Genomic DNA, 20,309 nt, shown 5'->3' on the forward strand with positions numbered 1-20,309 from the left:
CCAAAGACTGGCTCCTCCTGCCCTGCCCTTCATTATCACCCACACATCCATTAGCCACTTCTAAGCCATTTATTCAGCAATCTATACCCCAGAATACTCCGGCCCCTGGATAAGGCCCTCGCTGCTCCTGGCATGGGGGCCATGCAGCCTGATAGAGCTGCCCAAGGTCCAGCAGCCTGTGGCCACAATGCTAACAGCTATAACCGCTTCATCTGCCGCCGCTCCTGTCGGCGCTGCCGTTTCTCGTTGTGTTCTGGTGCAGGGGTGCCACTGTCTGCTGTGAACCAGGGGCCTAGGACATTCACCCACAGGAGATAAAGGGCTCGGCCTGGAGCCTAGAAGAGAGAAGGTGTCTTGAAGCCAGGCTCAGGAAATGGGGAGAGTTGGATGCCCTATCCTCTTCTTGGGGACCACCCCCCACAGCCTACACACCAGAAGCCAGAAGGACCAGATGTAGAGAGAGAAGCAGCTCAGCACTTGCACGATGGCTGTCAGTAAGATCACATCCTTAAGGTGTCTGTGAATAAAAGGGAGGCTGCAAGGACCAGAGATAACACATGGACCCCATTTGGCTCCCTTCCGCCCTCTTTGAGCTGCAGGCAGCTGTGGGTCTTGGGCTATCTGGGCCCCAGCGCCCCAGCCCTGGGGCCGCTCACCTGGGCTGGCGGCGGGGGACACTCACTCTGCCATGCCCTGCTCCATGTTGAGGTCCATGCCACCATCCACTAGGGCCCCATCCTCAGAAAAGGCTGCCCGTGCCATCGAGCTCATGGAGTGGTAGCTGGCCCCATATACTGCCAAACTAAAGCCCAGGGCCATCTGCAGGGCAAGGATGCAGGTGTCAAAGGCCAGCCACTGACTATGCACCCATCCACTTCTCAGGATGGGGCACACTTACCCAGGCCCAAAATGAAGCAGATGAGTAGAAGACGACCAAGGTCACAAGGCAATAAATGGCCTGTAAGCAAACACAGAAGAATCAGGCTGGGATAAAAAATCCACTCCCAATCTACTGGCCTCCCCAACACACGCACACCCACACCAAGAATTAAGCCAGGCTGTGGGAGGATCCAGGTTGTTCTTACAGGGTTGGGGGGAGAAGAGGCCTGCTCCCTGAGACCTGGGAACTCAGACACCCAAGCCAGCCCAGGAAAGAAGCCCTGGTGTATCTGGGGCAATAAGGGCTCTCAAATCGAGATGGGACTCGTACGCTCATTTCTTTTTGACTGGCTTTTTTTCTCTTGGAAACCTGGCTATCACATACCACCACTCCCCACTAAAAAGGGGTGAGGACTATGGGTGGGCATGGGAGCAAGGGGACATACACTTACATTGGCCCCCAGTATGATCCGCAGGTAGAACTTCAGGGTCTCTCTATTTTCTTCAAATATCTGTTTCTTCCCTCTCGTGCCCACTTTGCCCTTGGGCTGCAGAAGGATTGTGAGATGCTGTCAGAGCCCTCCTCAGCCAGGGCCTTCCTCATTTCCCCCACCAGTCGAGTTAGCTACAGAGTTCCATTCACACCTTAGCCAAGTCCCAACGGTGCTCAAACCTAGCACAATCTGGGATGTCCACCCCACCTCCAGTCCACCCTGCCTAGGGACTGGGAAGCACCCCAGCTGCAATCACCTTCTGCTCGCCCTGAAAAAATCTAACCTCATTCTGATACCACCTCTGGCTCCCCTGGTAAAGTCCAGCTTTGGACTAACGCCGCCTCCAGGGGGATTCCTGAGTGAGCTGAATGGGGCCCCTCTCCGGTGTCTGCTGCATAGTCCAGGTCTCCCCTCAGGCGTCTCGGATATCTAGCCTGCTCTGGCACTGTGAAGCCTCAGGACCGCGCCCCGCTTCGGCACCTGTCTGGTACGGCCCTACCCCGGCGGACACCCCCCTCCGGCTTGCTCTAGTACGGTCCATCCACAGGACCTCCTCCGGCCAACCCCGCATCCCTTGATGTCCTTCCTCTGCTTTCGGTCTCCCGGTCCCGGGAGCGCTTTGCCCATGCAGGCCCCACCCTATCCTTCTTCCTCACCGCCATGGTGCGACGCAAATACCCAGCCGAAAGAACAAGGGAGATCGATTGAAACCGCAGACAGCAAGTACCACATCGGCTGTACGAGCACTTCCTGTGCTCACCAAAGTCGTCAACAAATGGGACGGAAGTGGAGTACACATCCTTCCCAAGCCCCGCCTTATAGCCAGTGGGACTACATTTCCCAGAAAGCTTTGCGCGGGGGCGGAGGCGGCAGGGATGCGATGGCGGAGTCGCTGCCCCTGGAGGTGAGACGAGGTTGCCCTCAGGCCTAGCTCGGGACAGGCCCCGCCCTCGGGGTCCCGGGCTGTAGGGGAGGGGCCGTCAGACAGTTCGCCCGGCCCCGCCCGTCTGGCGGAAACGACCCGCTGGGCGGACCCCGGGACTTGCAAGCTCTGGGTAATGGCCCCACCTTTGGGGCGCTCGTCCCGTTAGCGTGGGAGACCATCCTGTCCTCCCCATCGGCCACAGGACAGGGCTGCTCTGTCACCTCAGCGAGGCCAGGCCCTCTGGCTACCCCTCTTCGTTTGACTTGGCCGCTCCCTCCCCTTCACTTCTAGAAGATGTCCGCTCCTTCTCATCGTCCCCGAAGGGTAACCGATCTTAATCCCCATTGACTTCTTGGAATGGTCGCTCCATTCCCTTCGCTTCGAGAGATGGTCGTCCCCACCTCCCGGTGGTGGAAGACAGACTGTCCCCTCCCTATCAACTCCAGGTATGGTCGCTGAGTACCTTCAGGGAGGACAGTCCTGTCCCCTACTCCTTCAGCCCCATGGGATGACTGATCAGTTAGCCTGAGGCAAGACTGCTCCACTCCCATAGGCTGGAGGGGTAACAGGTTTTGTCCCCACTGGCCTCTTGGAATGACCGCTGCATCCCTTTTGCCATGAGAGTTGGCAGCCCTCTCTTGCTTCCCAGGAGAGACAGACCACCCATTCCCATCAGTCTTGGAATGGTGCTCCCTCCCTATAGGGAGGAGAGGTCTGCTCTTACCCTGTTGAGCCACCTGGGATGACATCCATTTTCCCCTTGGGCCCAGAAGATAGCCACTCTGTTCCAATCATATCTCTTGTGACCCCTTGGGATGAGTTCATAGGATGGCTGCTCTATCCTTATGCTGCCTCCTCTGGCCCTTTTAGAAAGGCCACCCCTATCTCAGCTCAAGGTATGGTGCTTCTTCTCCTCAGTGAGGACGGGCTTGCTCTCTTCCTTTGCTACTTGCATTGGCTGCTCAGCCCCAGAAGACAGGCTGGCCACTATCTTACCTCAGCTCAGACAGACTGCCCTGCCCCACCCCCTTCCCTGAGCAAACCTTTGGTGAAAATAGAGGTAGAAGACTAGGTCTTTGTCCATCCTTAAGTCAATCCAGTAAGTATTGCTTGAGCACCTCCTGTGTGCTCAGTATAAGAGAAGAAGAAATTAGAATGGCCTGATGAAGTTAGGCTTAAGAAAGGGCATTCCACGAAAGAGGCTCACATAAGCAAAAGGCAATAGACATGTTATGTTTGTAGGACATGCTTTGGGGTCAGTGGGCCCAGTTGAGTGTGGAGGCCTGGTAGTTCTGATCCAGGAGTGGATATTCTGTCCTGAGGATACTAGGGAACCCTAAAGGTTTTCATTAGAGATGTGCTGGGACTCAAAACTGTTTTATGAAATTTTCTTGTGACATCCAGGACGGGTTGGTGAAGATCTGGGCTAAGGTGGCAAAGCAATAGCAACCATTTATGGAACATCTACTAGGTGTCAAGCACTTTGTATATATTATCCCATTTAATCCCCATAAGACTGTTCTAGAGTTTTAATACCCCTATTTTAATATCCTTTTTTTTTTTTTTTACAGAAGTGAAAACTGAGGCTCAGAGAGGTCAAGTACCTTGCCCAAGGTCACAGGTCACACAGCTAGGATGTAGTGGAGCTAGGATTTGAAGGAGTCTAAGCTAGCTTGACCTAAAGCCTGTGCTTTATACCTGTGTCTGGGAGTAAAGGACAGAAGAATATGAAAGTCCAAACTGTTGTCAGATGGGGTGCAGTGTGTTGGCATTGAAGGGGAAAGTTGGGAAAGGGACTCTTTTAGACTGGGGACAGATGATTAATTTAGAATTGGATGTGTTGAGATTAAGCTGGTGGTGAAGGATCCAGTGGCCAGCTGGCATTCTGGACTAGCACTGAATGGTAGAGGACAGTATGAGGATTTTGAATCATTGGTTATTTCTAGAAGTAACTATTGAAGCCATACCAGTGAATTTATTAGCCTAAGAAGTGAACAAAGGATCCCAAGACCCAGGTCTGAGCTCTGGGAGCCAAAGAAGAATCCAGAAACAGGGCAATGGGAGTGCTAGGTAGAGCTCTAGAAAACAGTGTCACAGGAGTCAAGAAGGGAAGATTTTACAGAAGAGAAGAAAAGAGTAGTTAATATCAAATCATTCCTGACCTCACAGGCAACCACCTTCCCAGGCCCCAACCTCACCATTTGCAGCCTCATACAATGTAGGTAGAGCCAGGGCCTGAGCCTCCCAGGCAGGCTCTTGCTGGGATTGTATCTTAACAACCAGCTAAGAAGGCAGGTTGGCATAGAGAAGATTGGAAAAGAATGGTGTTCCAGAACCTGATCTGTGAGGCCAGGAGGAAGCAGTATGGCTTCCCGAGGATCAGAAAAGGGGAACACCTGACTGTGACGTGGGAAGAATTCGAGTTATCATCTTCTCTTCTTATAATAGCTGTAGTAGATGATCCACCTAAATTGTGAAAGGAGAAAGGTTTAGAGGAACTAAACGATATTAACTGGCTATTTGCTATGTTCTGGATACTAATGCTATCATTGGAGCCCTGGTGGTATAGTGGTTAAGGGCTCAGCCGCTAACCAAAAGGTTGGCAGTTTAAATCCACCAGCCACTTCTTGGAAACCCTATGGGGCAGTTCTGCTCTAGCCTATAGGTCAGTGTGAGTCAGAATCAACTCAACAGCAATGGGTTTGAGGTGGTTTTTTAGATACTATGCAAGACAGTTTACATTTTAAGATTCTCTCCTAACAACCATTTAAATCTCATTGTAATTGCCATTTTACAGATAAGGAAAACAAAGCTCAGAGATTTCAGTTGACAGAGTAAGGATTTGAACTAGGTTTATCTGGCCTCAGTGCCCAGGCTCTTTCTACCAAACTGGGCAGAAAGTCTGATTTTTGTCCGTTGTACAAACTGCACCCAGACTGAGCTCAGGAAAGGTTTGTTCACAGTAAAGATACCTGGGAGCTGGAGAGAAGTGCATACTCCACTTCCAAGGACTGGAAGCCAGTGCTCTAGTTCCCTCAGGCCCACTGCACTATCAACTTCAATAAGTTCCAAAGGGCCCCAGTGCTAACAGCCCAATGCCCTGTCTTTTTCCCTCAGGTGCTCACATATATTCTGACCTTCCTGCCTCTGTCAGATCAGAAAGAGGCCTCCCTCGTGAGTCGGGCTTGGTACTGTGCAGCCCAGAATGCCCTTCGGGAGGTAAGATGCCCATCCTTACCTGGCCTGTTTTCAGTTCTCTCTCACTTCAGCTTGCTCATGGCCCCACACATACATCATCCATCCACCCATCCATTCTTCTGTTCAGCCAACACTTACTGAGTACCTGATCGGCTCTGGGTGCAGTGTTAGGACTCCGTGGATAAATAAGACATGTATTTCCCCCCCCAGGGAGCTCAGAGTCCAGTGAAGCAGAAGACAAGTATGTGAATAATCACAATTTCATGTGCTCAGGGATGTTAAACAAGAATGAAAGGATGCAACGGGAACATGAAGAAGGATGTCAAAGGAAACTGGCATGCTCAGGGGAGGCTTCCAGGAAGGAATAGGATGTGGGTGAAGGTTGGTCTTCCGGGACTGGTAACAGAGCACAGGTGAAGGCACCAAAATGTGGAATTTTTCTGGAAATTACCACACGAGAAGTTCTATAGGATAGGAACTTAGATGTATGAGGGAGAAGTGGTAGGAAATGAGACTAGAGAGGCTTAACTGCAAACTGGCAGGTGTGCCAGGTGGCAGTGCCTGGGTTTTCTCTCAAAGGCCACTGTGGAGCCTTTACAGAATTTGTAGCAAGGGAGTGACACAATGCAATTCGTGTTTTAGAACTCCGTAGTGCAGAGTGGACTGAAGAGGGAGCAACTGAGTGTAGGAAGACAGCCCAGCTAGGAGCTGATGCAGATGCCTTTGCTAGTTTGGAAGGCAAGCAATGATAGCTCGTTGTTTTCATTTTTCTTTCTTTGGTTATTGCTGAAGTTGAATAGTTTTTCCCATTAGCTGTCCATTTGTTTTTCCGTTATGTTCTTTATCCACTATTGGGGTCTTAGTATTTTTCTTATCAATTTGTATGAACTTGTTATACATTAAAGATATTAATCCTTTGCATATGTATTGAAATATATTGCTAGTATGTTTGGCTTTTAATTTGATTGGTAGATATGTGTTTGTTTATGAGATACAGAAGTTGAATTTTTATCTTATTGATTGTGAACATCTTTTTCATTTCTTCCTTTGTTCTTTAAACTTAGCAGTCCCTTGCCTTTTCAGAGATTTGATAAATACACCCTCATATTTTCCTTCTGTTTCATACTTTAATTTTTCAAATTAATTTTTATTAGTAAAAGTTACTTTGATGTATGTTGTGAAGTAAGGAGCTAAATTGATTATTCTTCAAATAGCCCAAACACTGTTTATGTATAATCATTCCCTTCTCCCGGGTTAGAATTCCTCCTTTGTCATGTGTTAAATGTGTATACATAAATAGGATCCATTGTTGAGGTATCCATGCAGTGTCATTAATCTCACTGTCTAGAGGAAGTTGATTTTGAATATGTTAAAAATTTGGAAGTGGGAGACGTCTAAATGGTGAGGCCTAGTTGGTAGTTGGATTTCTGGGTTAGGAATTCAAGAGAAGAGTCTGGCTATAAATATAAATTTGGGTGTCATTAAAGAATGAGTAGAAGTTGAAACCACAAATCTGAATAACTTCCCCCAGGGAAAGCATGATGAGCCACAGGAACAGCTAGTAACAGAGGATGTCCCAGGTGAGGATGCCTGTCTGAGGGCATGGAAGGGAGGAGAAACCTCCAGAGGGACTAAGGAGATTCCAGAAGAGGAGGGCACAGAGGTCAAAGGCAGAGAGCAGTTAAAGGGTCAAGTGGATGACTAACAGTGTAAAATCCCAGAGAGTCAAATAGTGCCCATTATGTTTGACATTCAGAGAGGTCCCCAATAGCTTCAGAAACATTTGGCACCAGGGGACAAAAGCCAGGTGGGTTGAGGAGTGAGGGAAGAAAAGAAGTGTAGAGAGTGACCTCACTTGTGAGAAGTTTTGTTGTGAAAGGAAGGAAATAAACAGGAAGTAATGAGAGGTCGAGGTGGACTTGACAAAGGGTTTGCTTTCTTTTTTTTTTTTAATAACTGAATTTTTGCTATTCTTATTGAGAATATATACAGCGGAACATGCACCAATTCAACAGTTTCTTCATGTCCAATTCAGTGACATTGATTACATTCATTGAGTTGTACAGCCATTCTCACCCTCCTTTTCCAAGTTGTCCTCCACCATTAACCTAAGACAAAGAGATTTTAATTGGGAGAAAAGCTAAATGTGTTTACACGCTGAGGGGAGTGAGTCGCTAAAGGAGGGGTGAGTGGAGGGAGGAGAGAGATCAGGAATGATGACTGCAAGGTCTCCAGGGTGGTGGCAGAGACAGGCTCCACCATACAAGGTTTGGTCTTAGATGGGAGGAAGCGGAAGGTAGGCTGGAAATGTGGAGATGTTCGCTGAGGAAGTTCCTGCCTGCTGGCCGCTTGCTCTGTGAACTTGGAGGCCAAGTTTTCTATCAAGAGTGAGAAGAGATGGAGACCAGGACTTCGCTCAGAGAGGTGTGGAATAGTCACAGGGCGGAAGGAGGATGGAAAATTACCAGGGAAATGTGGAGAGGCTGCAGGCAGCTCTGAAGGAAGTCCATCTCATTCAGATGTTTATGCTGCCTGCTTTGTGCCTGACACTGTGCTGGACCCTGGGGGTGCAGGGTCAAGGGAGACGTGCCTCCCAAGGAGTTTTTGTGAACTAGAGGGAGATAAACACAAGCAAAAAGGGGTTAGGGTGCTGTACTCGAAGTCTGTGAGGTACATTGGGGATGGTGACTTCTTGCTCCCCTGACCTGTTGCCACTGTTCACTTAATCCTAATTTTCCTCAAAAGAAGGCAGACAAAGGCAGCACCTCACCACCACCACCACCACCACACACATACACACACACACTCAGTCTCTGCCTATTCAGGGTTGGGGGTTGGTTGCCTGCTGCTGGGTTGGTTACTGTGAGACAAAAATCCAGGCCAGCCCAGCTCTGCCCTCTGGCTTTTTCTTCTGCCTGGGGTGTTTGTAGAGGCCCCAAGTCTACCTCCTCTATTGAGACCAGAGCCCCTGGCAGCCTTCTGGAGGATAGCAGGCGTGCTAGCTTTCGTTTCTTGTACCAGACAGACAAGGACCCCTGGTAGCTCAATGATTAAGCATTCAGCTGCTAACTGTAAGGTCAACGGTTCAAACCGACCAATGCTTCCATGGGAGAAAAGACCTGGTGATCTGCTCCCATAAGTATTATGGGAGCCTAAGAAACCCTGTGGAGGAGTTCTACTCTGTCACATGGGGTCACTATGAGTTGGAACCAACTCAATGGCACCTAACAACAACTGGGCAGACGGGGCCATTTTCTCAATCAGATGGCTTTCCAAGTGTGTACACAGGCCCACAGTCTCAGCCTGGGGTTTCGCTAAGTATGACAAAACCCTGGTCTCTCACAGTCAATGGGTATGTGTCAGTTTTAGCAGGTTCAGGGTTAAATCATCCAAATGATTTTGCATTCATTCTAAGATGCTAGCACTGGGAAAGGAGGGAACCGGGGGCTAGCTGGCCTTTCTGTGGCTGAGGCACCTGAAGCTAGAATAGGTGTCCTTGCCATCCTCACTTGGGCCTCTAGAAGCATCTAGGGTCCGGGAAGGGGGGGTTTCCTACATTGGGGCCAAAGACCCAAACCCAGGAGCCCTGCTGTTTCTGCTTGTTGCTTTGCCCCCCGCTCCCCCCCAAAGATAACTATCCCTACACAGCTGCTCCTGAGCTCCTGCAGCCTGAGTCCAGCTGACTCAGGAGCAGGGAAACCCCCTGGGTGATGTCTTAGAGGCTGCCTGCTCTCCAAGAAGAGAATAAAAGGAGGCCAGAGAGAGCAGGGGAGAAGTGGTCTCAGACTCCCCCAAGAGCTGGAAGTTCTTTGGCCAGGCCCTGACACCTTTTGCTGCCACCATCTAACTCTAGATGTGGGACTAGAGGTGACTGCCAGGGCTCTCCTCATGTGTGTGTGTCTTCTCCATAGGGAGGCAGGGAGAGGGTAGAGCATTTCTGGCACCAAGGCTCAGGCAGGACAGACAGAGGGAAGACAGCACCTGCTGCTGGGGCTGGCACGTGCAGGCCCTCTCAAGGCCTCTGTGCAGGGCTGTGCTGTGGCATGTGACTGGAGGGGGCTGCTGCCTCAGCAACCAGCCCTGCTCCCCATTCCTCCACCACAGTTTATTCTTCATCAAGTTGAATCATCTGTCAAGCAGGCTTTAAGGTGGCTGGAGGCATGTTTTCACTTTTCTTTCTCAAATATTTCCTCTCTGATCTTTTCCACCTCCCTCCTCTCCTCACACACTGAGATTTTCCCCATCTCTCCTCAAATCTGAGAGATGGACCCAGACACTTGGGAGTCCTCACTGCCCACTACCTTACCCTCCCTGACCCACTGCCTATGAGAGCATCCATAGAGCACACTCCTCACCCACAGTGCCCCCTTCTTGGAATGGGATCTGAAAAGGGAGCCCAGTGACCCCTGACTCTTGTGAAAGAAGCCAGGGGATGGCCCCAACCTCTTGCCACGCTCTCCTTTGCATGAGGGCAGGCATGGTCGACTGCTTCTCTTGGCAACAGCTGGGGACTGGCTTCCACACCTGTAGAATGAGTTCCATCTGCCCTCCTGGGAGAATCCCATCAATAAGTATCTTGTTAGGAGCACAGATTACACGTCATTTCAACCTTTCTCATTCCTTTTGATGATGTTTTATGGAATCCAAGCAGGGAACATCCACTTGTCACTGACAGGATAGGTTTTCCAGGGAGCTTGTTTCCTGAATTGGGATCATTTTAATACAAAAAGAGAGAGCCTTCCTTGAGCACCACTTGCCTGCAACCCAGGCATCTGCTAGGGGTAGAGAAAGGGGGCTGGGGCATCAGAAGCCAAGCTCTCTTCCTCTCCCCCCGCCCCCCCACAAAATTGTCCCAACTTGCTTTTGGCTCCCTTTGGCACATGATCAGGGAAGGTTCTGTGAAAACTTCCCCTCAGCTGGGGGCTCCCCACACTCCTACGCAAGCAGCTTATTCCTACAACGACTTAGCCCTGAGCTCACCTTCTGGCTCCTACCTGCTCGCTCACTGCGTGCTCACCTTCCCTAACACCCTGAAAGTTCTTCTAGTAGTTCCTGTCCACAGAAGTGGGAGGCTCCTTCTTTCTTACCTGGACAGACAGGTGTCTTCTCCAGAGATGCACTGCAGAGCTCACAAGGACCTCTGAACTCTGGAGCATCCAGGGCCCAATGCTAGGAGGCCCCACGAGAGTCAGTTCACACACAGGCGTGTGCGCACGCTTTCACTTACACACAAAACCTGTATAAACATTTATGTGGCTCAGACATACTCTGAGGCCACTAGGCAACCCAGGCCTCATTGCCTGCCCCCAAACCCCTAGCACCTGGGCCACAAGGGTTCTAGTAAATGATGCCTGTCTCATGGGTCTCAGGGCCTCCTTCTGAAAGTCCCAAATGTTGAGGTCCAGCATATTTTGCTCTCTCATCCCCTCCCCAATCCTGAGGGCTTTGTCGGGCCTCATCCACGTCGTATCCCCCACCCCTATGCTCAGTTTGACTCCCTACCCTGTCCCTGCCCCTCCCTAGGCACCCAGTCCTGTCCACCACCAACCTTCCTGTCATCCCCTGAGACAGTCATCTCCCTTTGGGCTCCCCCCGCACCTGACTTCTTCCCAGCTCCCACTTCCCACTCCCACCCCCTCACCCACACAACACCTCACACATGTTGGGTCCCTGTTGTCAAAGGGCCCTTCCCTGACCTGCCCCCAGTCTCTGGCCTGCCACCCTCACCAACAGACCCAATGTCCAGTTCTCTCTGAAGCCAGGGCTAACCCCATGCTTGCTGCTGCTCCTTAGACAAATGTGCGGTACAACATCCCCGTATCCTCAGCCTCCCTCCCAGCCATCAAGAGCCTGGGCCTCCGGGGCATCTCCTGCATCAGCCTGACCAACGTGGATAGCTCGCCAGCTTCACACCAGGTGCTGCAGTCTGTCGCCTACCACCTGGGCCCACACCTGCAGAGCTTGTGCCTGGGTGGGGGCAGCCCCACAGAGGCCTCCTTCATGGCCCTGATCCTGGGCTGCCCGGCCTTGCGTACCCTTGACCTTAGTGGCTGCAACAGCCTCTTCACCTCAGGCACGCTGCTGGCTCAGCCCGAGATGGCACAGCGGGTCCGGGAGGCGTTGCACAGCCTTCGGGAGCTCAACCTGGCCGGCCTGCGGGACCTAGCCGACCTCAGCTTCAACCGGCTCAGCAGCTGTGCCCCCAGCCTGGAGCGCCTCTCCTTGGCCTACTGCCACCTCACCTTCGAGCTGAGCCCAGCCCAAGGCTCCATGGGCCCCCAGGACAGCTGCCCCTCCCTCCTCTCCTTCCGAAACTTGCTGCGATTTGTGAAGGAGCGGGCTGGTAAGCTGCGTGCCCTAGACCTGAGCGGCACCGGCCTGCTACCTGAGGCCCTGCAGGCCCTGGGACAGGTGCCTGGGCTGCAGTTGCAGGAACTGAGCTTGCACAGCTGCCGGGACCTGTCCACAGAGGCTGTGGCCGCCCTCTGCCGCCAGCAACCAGGTCTTACCTCTCTGGACCTCAGCGGCTGCTCAGAACTGGCTGATGGGGCGCTCTTGGCCGTGAGCCTTGGCCTGCGGCACCTGCGGCGCCTGAGCCTGAGGAAGCTGCAGCGGCTAACAGACGTGGGATGTAAGGCCCTAGGGGGCCTGCGGGAGCTGCAGAGCCTCGACATGGCTGAGTGCTGCCTGGTGAGCGGGCGGGGATTGGCCCAGGCCTTGGGCTCAGCGCACAGAGCCCCACTCCCACTGACCTCCCTCAGCCTGGCTTACTGCTCCTCACTCAAGGTGAGCGTACTACCCTATACCTTATTTGTCAGGTCCAGGGGTTGGGGGACCTCAGCGTGTGTTGCCAGGGAGGAGCTACCATGTTTGTGTCCAAGGAATAGTAGGGAGAATGGGACTTGGAACACCATCTGGAAGGGGAAGGGGGCCTAGACAGTGCTGCTGCCAGCTCTCCTCCCCGCAACCCCCACTGGGGCCCAGGTAAAGGGAGGGCCAAGAGACCCAGGTGGCCCAGTCACAAGGAGGCACAAGGCCTCACGTGCCAGGTGCTCAGTGACCAGGGAGGGGCTCTAAAGCGAGCCCCCTGAGTGCCCATATTCTGGAGGCAGGGAAGTCTGGTGAGAAAGGTGATGGAACCAAGTCCTGAGAGGAGAGGCACTGAGGTTCCGCAGAAGAGGGCCTGAGGGAGGTGATGGGATGTGGGAGCAACACGGTCATTTCCCTGCTGAAGCCAGTCCTTTCATTAGCTCAGCCTGGCCCTCTGGGTAGTGTCCGTGTTTTGGCAACGTCAGTCTCTCCCTCTTCAGTGGATTATCCCTTCGATCTATCAATGGGACCAGGGTTTTCCCAACCTAAAAAAAAAAAATCTCTCAACCTTGTTTCCCCAAAAGAGCCTCGCCACCTGACCCCCTCCCTCCATCTTCCCTTTCCTACCAGGCTTCTCTCAGCTGCAGCTCTGGTTCAAGTTCTCTAGGGAACATATCTGATTGGCTCAGCTTGGGTCAGATGTCTACCTCGGGTCCAATATCAGAGGGCTGCCTCAGCCCACTCCTTTTGCAGGGGCGGGGAACTTGGGCAGGGCAGGGCAGGGCAGGACCCTGGAGACTTCACCTGCAGCCTTCCTGCCCCAGCTATGGTCCAGGCCTTTGTCCTCCAGCAGCCTCCATCCCCAAGGCCCGCCCTGTCCACTCCCTCTTTGCACTCCAGGGACCATGCAGCTTCCCTCCTTGGACTCCTTTGGTACTGCTCTATTGCCTGTGGGGATGGGACCTTCCTAGTGACCCCCAGCCCTGGTGGCACAGGCACAGACACCTCTCCCTCACTTCTCTGCTTCCCTCGTAGGACGCCTCAGTGCTCTCCCTGATCCCAGAGCTGGGCCCCAGCCTCAGGGTGCTAGACTTATCCTCCTGCGTGGCCCTCACCAACCAGACCATGCAGGCCATCTGCACCTACCTCACCCACCTCTCAGTCCTGCGCCTGGCATGGTGCAAGGAGCTCTGTGACTGGGGGCTCCTGGGACTAGGGGAGCCCAGTGAGGCACCTGTGCAGGGGCTCCAGGTACAGGACCCTCGAGGTCATGGGGGGGAGGTCCCTGGGCTCAGCCACCCTCCTGCCCCTCCCAAGACCCTCCTTAGGAGCACTTGGAGGCTAGACTCAGGAGGAACCTGAGAAGCAGGGGCTCCTTCTTCCCACAGCCACGTCAAGAGCTGGAGCTTTGGGCAATGGGCCCCAAGGAGTTCTCTCCCAAGCCTCAGGGCCCCTCCCTGCTCATGCTGCAGACCCTGCAAGAGCTGGACCTTACAGCCTGCAGCAAGCTGTCCGATGCCAGCCTGGCCAAGGTAATGGGGCTGAGGCCTGGATAGGCTGAGGACCCTGGGACTGGAGCCAGGTGCTCAGGCCTACCTACTTTTTGCTTGGAAAAATGGAGAGTTCCTTTCTCATTGACTCCTGCTGTCCACAGCCACTTCTCTGGCTGGGGGATGTGGGAATAGGTCCTGGGCTCAGTACCATGCTACAGCCACCCCACGCTCCTATCCTTGCAGGTGCTCCAGTTCCCCCAGCTGAGGAGATTGTCCCTGAGCCTACTGCCAGAATTCACAGACACAGGCCTAGTAGCTGTGGCCAGGGGCTGCCCCAGCCTGGAGCACTTGGTGCTGAGTCACTGCAGCCTCCTTAGTGATGAGGGCTGGGCCCAGGCAGCCGGCTCCTGGCCAAGGCTGCAGCACCTCAACCTGTCCAGCTGCAGTCAACTCACCGAGCAGTGAGTGTCCATTCACTGATGCTGAGTGGAGGGAGCCCCAGGGCAGGGCTGCGCTGGGCCCACTCTGGGCAGGCGCTTACCCAGTGGCCTCCTGCAGAACCCTGGACACCATTGGGCAGGTGTGCAAGCAACTCCGAGTGTTGGATGTGGCCATGTGTCCTGGTATCAGCATGGCTGCAGTCAGGCGCTTCCAAGCCCAACTGCCCCAGGTGACCTGCATCCAGTCCCGCTTCGTGGGAGGGGCTGACCTAATGTTAACGCTCTGAGGTCAGGTCAGCAGCCAGCCTCGAAGCTCAAATCCTTTAACCCCTCTAGAGTTCTCCGCCCTGGCCTCTTGATCTGAGTCTGACTCAGTGTCCCCCGCCTCCCTCTGCTGCATACCCCCATAGCCCCTTTCCCAAGCTATAAACCCCTTTTCTAGGACTGGGGGTGGGACCAATCCAGGGCAGCCCAGGGGGCTTCCTGCTTCCGTCTAATCCACAACCAGGAGCGACTTCTTTCCAGCTACGTGCTGCCGCCATCAGCCCCTAGAAACCACAGCCCCTGCTTTAGTTGGCCAGGCCCCCAAGTTGGCTGGATCTAGTGCTGGGGAGGAGCAGACTGTGTGCCTCTTGCCCTGCCCTCTTCTCAGACCTGAGGCCTGTGCCCTACCTTGTCCCCTGCCGGCACTCTCCCAGCCCCTACAAGCACTGAACTTTAGCAGCTAAGTCAGTCTTTGTTGTGGACCCAAACAAGATTAAAAATTCCACATCTTACCTCCTTGTCTTAAGCGTCAGACTGAAGGGCACCTCCCCCTCAGCTGAAGAGGCCTAGCCCAGAACAATGGAGAAAACACCAGAGGCACCTACATCCTCTGGCCTGGCCCAGAGTCCCACAGGTGCCCCATGTGGCCTCAAGAATGGTGTACTATCGGTTGATTCTCAGGCAAAGCTAGCTTCTCCCACTGTCCTTCCAAACACCAGCCCCTCAGCTATCACAGCCAGGTTGTACCCCACACTGTGGCCCTGGCCTGATGCCCCACTTCATTCACAGCTAAGTGTGAAAGGCAGAAGGGGAAGACTGGTTGTCACTAAAGCAGGCTTGGCCTACAGGGTTCAGAGCTGGCTAAACACACAGACCCAAGAGCCAAGCCAACTTTTTATTTCTGCTGCAATCTCTTCCAGCTAGGGGTGTCTATGCTTCTCCACTTTCCACCCTCCAAGGCCCCGTCAGGGTTCAGCAATGCTGCAGTCGTAGCAGAAGTTGAAGTTGGTGGGCGGTGGGGGTATGGGGGGTGGCTGCTCAGGGATGGGCACGTTCTCTAGCTCCAACAACCGCAGCTTGGTCTCCATGGTCAGCAGGAGCTCGAGATCCAGCCGTGTCTGCTCACTGCCCATGGGGCTGCCCAGCAGGGCGCTCAGCCCATCTGTCCACAGGTGGAACTGGGGACAGGGCCAGCTCTGAGGTCCTGCCCCTGCTCATCTGCCCCCCTGCTCAACTCTGTTCAGCCTTGCCCAACACTCACCTCCCGCTTGGAGGGAGCAATGAAGTTGAGGTGTGCCTCCTGCTCCCCACGGTCGTAGCTGACTGAGAAAGCTAACTCACAGAGGTCCTGGGGAAGCAGGGGGCAGCAGGAGCATTAGCAGGGAGCAGGCAGGAAGGAGCCCTGGGCCCCACTGCGCTCACCTTGTTCTGCTTCCCGGAGCCCTTCTCCCGGATGTGGGGGCAGTCCCTGCCTGTCAGGAGCACCCGGATGTCGGCCACAGAAACTGCAGGAAGAAGGCTGTGCTGACCACTAGGGCCCAGATGGCCCCGGGGCAGGGATCACCTGGGAGACAGATGTCTGCCGTCTGCCCTGCCCCTGCCCCCTTACGCTGCTCGGGCAGGCTCTCAGGGGGCGGTGGGCTCGCACCCTCCTCCACATCTCCATACTGCAGCACCTTGTGGTTGGGGGATAAGCAGCAGAACCACAGCTTGTCTGTGGGAACAAAGAGAAGAGTGAAGAGTGATAAAGGCACCCTGGCCCGCCTGCCCTGGCCCCTACCCTGCCTCTGTCCACTCAGTGACCCTGGCGCCGCCGGCTGCTGATCTTGCGGAAGAGTGTCCCCTCACAGAGGCGGAGCAAACGCTGCTGGCGGATCAGGCCCATGAGCTCCGGTTTCAGCTTCTCCCGAAGCTCCCTGGGTAGGGGGAGGAGGGTTCACTGACCAGGACCATGGAGCACCAGGGAAGGTGGGGGCCAGGACTGGGAGACCCAGGCCCACCAACTCACAGTATGGGAGGGGCCAGTGTGCCTTCCTGGTGCAGCCGCTCTGTCTGCCGCAGCCGCAGCACTTCCCCGTAGGTAAGCGCGTTCACTTTGGTTCGGAAGAGCTCCAGGGAGGTGGGCTTCAGGGCCAGTGTGCGGGCCAGCTGCTCCCGTACCACCTGCATGACCTGGGGCCACCCCGAGCCCTGCTCAGTGCTTGTACTCTGGACCCCGACCCTGGCCCAGATCCCAAGCTCCAACCCTCCCACCTTGTCGAAGTCCTCCTGTGTGGCCCGCATCTCCTTCCAGGTCTTATTCAGCAGCTGGATCCCTACACAGAAGAGCTCGTGGAAGCTTTGGTCTTGGCCGAAGAACATGGGTGAAAAGTCCTGGGCCGTCTCGGAACCTGGAGCGGGGGGGCAGGAGGGGCTCAGGGAGGTAGTGTGTGTAGCCCCTGGCCCTCTCTGCCCTTCCGTCCCTGTCCCCGGACACACTGTGCCCAGTTCTACTCACAGGGCTCCCCCACGTGGAGCAGCTCACACAGCAGCACAGTCAGCTGGATGCTGCTTCGGGCAAAAGGACATTCGTGCTTGTCCTCACGGCTGCTGTTCTCCAACACAAACTGGGGTGGGGGTGGGGAATGGGGCAGGGAGTCATGGCTAGGCCATGGGGGCCTGCCTAGGTGGGGACCCTGCCCTGCCCCACCCAGCCCATCACTGACCCGGCTGTAGGCGTTGGGCGCGTGTCTGGAGAAGTAGAGCATGTTGTCCAGGGCCAGCAGTCCAGGGGGCACGCGCTCTAGGTCCTGCGCTGGGTTGCTATTCTGAGGGACATTGGCAGCTCAGGAACAGCCCCAGCCCTCAGGAACAACAGGTCTGGGTCAAGGCGGCGGGGGAGCTGGGTAGGGCTAACTCACCGAGAAGCCCAGTTTACGGAACTCGCGGGCACAGAGGGAACGGCGGCGGTCGGCACTCATCACAGCGCCCGGGGACTCCCTCTCTGGCTCAAAGGCTGCCTGGCGAAGGGCCTGCAGCTGCTCCCGCTGCTCCTGGGGGCAGAGGGGTAGGGTGGTCAAGATTATAGTTTTAGGGCCAGGCTGTCCCCAGTCTCATGCCCTCCAAGCCCTCACCTGGCTGTACGGATCCAGCGGTGTCCGCATGCGCGGCTCCAGCAGCCCCAGTGTGAGGGCCTGCAGGACGTACAAGTGGTGAGCCATCTCGTCGCCCAGTGGTGCTGCACTGTGGATGATGTTCTGGGAGACAGCCAGTCCACAGGTGTGAGCATGGGCAGGGGACCAGGAAACAAGGAGTGCAGAGGGGTCACCCTGGCCCAGTCCTTCCTACCTTATAGATGAACTGACGGAAGTTTCTCTGCCATAGGTAGTCAAGCATGTGCTGAGGTGGGTGGGAAGGGAACTCAGATGATTTAGCCCCACTATCAGCACCCAGCCTACAGGCTGGGGTGGGCACAGGGCCCACCACCTGCTGCCCACCCTACGAAGCCACCAAGCTGACACTCACCTTACGCTCGGCAGGGCTGGCCCCCTGCAGCAGGGCCGTCAGCAGCGCCATAGCCTTGGTTTGCAGCTGCTGATTCATGCTGTGGCGAGAAGAGGGCTCAGTGGCCACTGAGGGTCTGGCCCAACTCCCTTCCATCTGCACCCCACCCCTCAACACTTACACCTGAAGGTGCACCAGCAGCCTATCCAATGGCACCTCGCTTTTGACCAGCTGGCCCAGGGCAGGGCTGCTCAAGGTCACACTCTCCAGCAGCCCCAGGGCCAGGGGCTGCACAGAGGCATCCATCAGGTTCATGTTCACGTAGTACACCACCTGTAAGTAGCATAGTTGGTCGTCATCACCACTACTCCCGTGAAAGGCTAGATCCTGATTCTGCCCCACCGCCCCCACCCTTTGCTCCAGAAAAGCCCGCTCACCTTCCTGACAAAGGGGATGCTGAGCGTCTCCCAGGATACGACGCCATGCTCCATAAGCTCCGAGAAGGCCTGCAGCCCAAGGGCCAACACCTCCCCTAGGCTGGGTGAGGACAACTGGGGCTGAGCAGGACCAGAGCAGGACTCCTAAGCCCCACCATGTCCCCCAGCCCACCACAGCCCTATGCTCACTCGTCCCCATCTTCAATGATGGTGCCTAGCCTCTGAAGCCCATCACGGCTAATGACCTCCCGGGCAAAGGTTAGGTCTGGGGCCAGCAGGATGAGGTGCTGCAGGGCCTCCCGGCGCCCTTCACGACTCCCACTCTGCAGCCCACCCAACAGCCGCTCAGCCTCAAGGTCCTGGCAGGGGCAGGGGCAGAAACAGAGGTGAGGCTGGGTGGAGGTAAGGAGTAGGGACAGGTGTGGGAGCTGGGTTGTCCACTAGGTGGGGCACTGCCGGGCTGGGGCCAGGGCCAAGGCAGAAAGGAGGCACAACCCAGCGGCAGGGAGTGGGAGGGTGGGGCCAGGAGGGGCATTACTGGGGCAGTGCTGAGGCACAGGATGCTGCCATTCTTGATCTCCGTGCGGTTCTGGAGAAGACACAGCAGGACAGGGAGGAAAGTCAAGGAGGGCTCTGAGAAAACGGTCAAGTGAGGTTTCAGGGAGGATTTAGAGGTCAGTAAAAACAAGCTCAAGGAGCCCTGGGGCCCAATGGTTAAGCGCTCAGCTGCTAATGAAAAGGGCAGCAGTTCCAACCCATCTGCTGCTCAGAGGGAGAAAAGACCTGGTGATCTGTTTCCATAAAGATTTCCCGTATCTGTTGCCGTTGAGTCAATTCTGACTCAAAGTGACCCTGTAGGACAGGGTAGAACTGCCCCATAGGGTTTCCAAGGCTGTATTCTTTACAGAAAGGCTGCCCCATGTTTTTTTTCACGGAGCCAAACTGCAGACCTTCCAGTTAGCAGCTGAGTGCTTAACCACTGCACCACCAGGGCTCCCTCCCTTACAGCCTTGGGAACCCTATGGGGCAGTTCTACAATGTCCTATAGAGTTGCTATAAGTCCAAATCGACTGAGCACACAACAAAATCACATTTCAGATAATGGGATAGATGAGTCTGAGGAATCAAGGCCTGATGGTGAGAAGGATAAGAGGGAGGTCACTCTGCATCAGTTAGGGAGGTAGTTTCTGGAATACGAGGGCGTGGCAGGGAGGGAACTCACGTTCTCTGTGATGTATCTCCTGTGTCCATCAGCAAACTGCAGGGCATAGCGCTCTGAGTGTGTCAGACTCCACCTGCCGCGGGCACCGGAGGATCAGTGAGGCCCCTAGGGGTGCCTCCTCCCCTGCCCTGCCCCGCACCCCGTAGCCCGGCTGCCGGCACTCACGCGTCGCACACTTCCTTCAGCACAGCGGCCAGCGGCTTTGCCTGCAAGTAGATGGTCATTCACAGACCGGGAATGAGGAGGAATGAGAGGGCTCTGGGGGGAGGGGCAGGACAGACTGCTCCGAGAGGAAGGGACCACGGTAGACAGGGCGAGAGGGGGCGACGCAGAAGGTAGACGGTGGGACGGATGGAGGTGAGACAGGAGGGGTGACCTGGTCCAGCTGGATGAGCTGAGGGATGGCGTCACGCATCTGGACGGCGATCTTGACCACGTTCCGCGGGGGCGCCATGGTCCAGCTGGGCCGCGGGCGCCTGCACTTCCCCCAGATGGCGCTACCTCCAGCCGAGGGCGCACCTGGTCTAGGGCCCCTGGGGACGACAGCGCAGCCCGGCCCTCTCCCCCCCCCGCCCCCGGCACTCACGGCCCAGGGTCCCACTCCTGGCCAGGAGACGCGCGGCCTTCCCAAGGGAGCGGAGGCTAGTTCCGGGTTGGAGTCCTG

The 20,309-nt window shown here is 55.3% G+C and overlaps 3 protein-coding genes across 6 annotated transcripts; 1 reads left to right on the forward strand and 2 right to left on the reverse strand.

The window, feature by feature from the left end:
- Positions 1–50: 50 nt before the first annotated feature.
- TMEM208 (transmembrane protein 208) lies at positions 51–2,137 on the reverse strand. The gene is made up of 6 exons (XM_003417118.3): positions 2,030–2,137; positions 1,332–1,427; positions 899–958; positions 683–819; positions 433–517; positions 51–335 (listed from the first exon to the last, which is right to left on the reverse strand). The coding sequence occupies exons 1-6, from the start codon at positions 2,033–2,035 to the stop codon at positions 198–200; spliced, it is 522 nt and encodes a 173-aa protein (XP_003417166.1). The 5' UTR covers positions 2,036–2,137; the 3' UTR covers positions 51–197.
- On the forward strand, positions 1,422–18,205 carry LOC100653676 (F-box/LRR-repeat protein 20). Of its 2 annotated transcripts, XM_023556562.2 has the most exons (6): positions 1,422–2,277; positions 5,416–5,517; positions 11,290–12,282; positions 13,695–13,838; positions 14,043–14,260; positions 14,358–18,205. In XM_023556562.2, exons 1-6 carry the CDS (start codon positions 1,951–1,953, stop codon positions 14,524–14,526), a joined length of 1,953 nt encoding a protein of 650 aa, XP_023412330.2. In that variant the 5' UTR covers positions 1,422–1,950; the 3' UTR covers positions 14,527–18,205. The 2 variants fall into 2 exon arrangements, 1 of the variants encoding a protein (XP_023412330.2); XR_010318878.1 differs by lacking the exons at positions 14,043–14,260; positions 14,358–18,205 and having other exon boundaries at positions 11,290–13,557; positions 13,695–13,795.
- Positions 14,732–20,198, reverse strand: ELMO3 (engulfment and cell motility 3). Of its 3 annotated transcripts, XM_003417117.4 has the most exons (20): positions 20,022–20,198; positions 19,811–19,851; positions 19,646–19,718; positions 18,962–19,012; positions 18,613–18,782; positions 18,424–18,523; positions 18,168–18,319; positions 18,008–18,086; positions 17,831–17,881; positions 17,617–17,739; positions 17,404–17,535; positions 17,209–17,310; positions 17,001–17,109; positions 16,757–16,893; positions 16,512–16,675; positions 16,307–16,419; positions 16,113–16,217; positions 15,926–16,008; positions 15,765–15,851; positions 14,732–15,681 (listed from the first exon to the last, which is right to left on the reverse strand). In XM_003417117.4, the coding sequence occupies exons 1-20, from the start codon at positions 20,097–20,099 to the stop codon at positions 15,469–15,471; spliced, it is 2,163 nt and encodes a 720-aa protein (XP_003417165.2). In that variant the 5' UTR covers positions 20,100–20,198; the 3' UTR covers positions 14,732–15,468. The 3 variants fall into 3 exon arrangements, with proteins under 3 accessions (XP_003417165.2, XP_010595026.1, XP_023412329.1); XM_010596724.3 differs by lacking the exon at positions 18,962–19,012; XM_023556561.2 differs by lacking the exons at positions 17,617–17,739; positions 17,831–17,881; positions 18,008–18,086; ... (5 more) ...; positions 19,811–19,851; positions 20,022–20,198 and having other exon boundaries at positions 17,209–17,305; positions 17,404–17,591.
- Positions 20,199–20,309: the final 111 nt, after the last annotated feature.

Source organism: Loxodonta africana, chromosome 21 (assembly GCF_030014295.1).
Source record: "Loxodonta africana isolate mLoxAfr1 chromosome 21, mLoxAfr1.hap2, whole genome shotgun sequence".
In the NCBI taxonomy this organism is placed as follows: domain Eukaryota; kingdom Metazoa; phylum Chordata; class Mammalia; order Proboscidea; family Elephantidae; genus Loxodonta; species Loxodonta africana.

Coding starts and splice junctions, on each gene's coding strand:
- LOC100653676 (XM_023556562.2), top strand. CDS start 1,951: ATGTCCTTCCTCTGCTTTCGGTCTCCCGGTCCCGGGAGCGCTTTGCCC. Junction 5,518..11,289: donor CCCAGAATGCCCTTCGGGAG/GTAAGATGCCCA, acceptor GCTGCTCCTTAG/ACAAATGTGCGGTACAACAT. Junction 13,839..14,042: donor CCGATGCCAGCCTGGCCAAG/GTAATGGGGCTG, acceptor CTATCCTTGCAG/GTGCTCCAGTTCCCCCAGCT.
- TMEM208 (XM_003417118.3), bottom strand. Junction 518..682: donor ATGGAGCAGGGCATGGCAGA/GTGAGTGTCCCC, acceptor TTTTATTCACAG/ACACCTTAAGGATGTGATCT. Junction 336..432: donor TCTGGTCCTTCTGGCTTCTG/GTGTGTAGGCTG, acceptor TCTCTCTTCTAG/GCTCCAGGCCGAGCCCTTTA.
- ELMO3 (XM_003417117.4), bottom strand. CDS start 20,099: ATGGCGCCCCCGCGGAACGTGGTCAAGATCGCCGTCCAGATGCGTGAC. Junction 19,852..20,021: donor AGCTCATCCAGCTGGACCAG/GTCACCCCTCCT, acceptor ATCTACTTGCAG/GCAAAGCCGCTGGCCGCTGT. Junction 18,783..18,961: donor TGTGCCTCAGCACTGCCCCA/GTAATGCCCCTC, acceptor TGCCCCTGCCAG/GACCTTGAGGCTGAGCGGCT.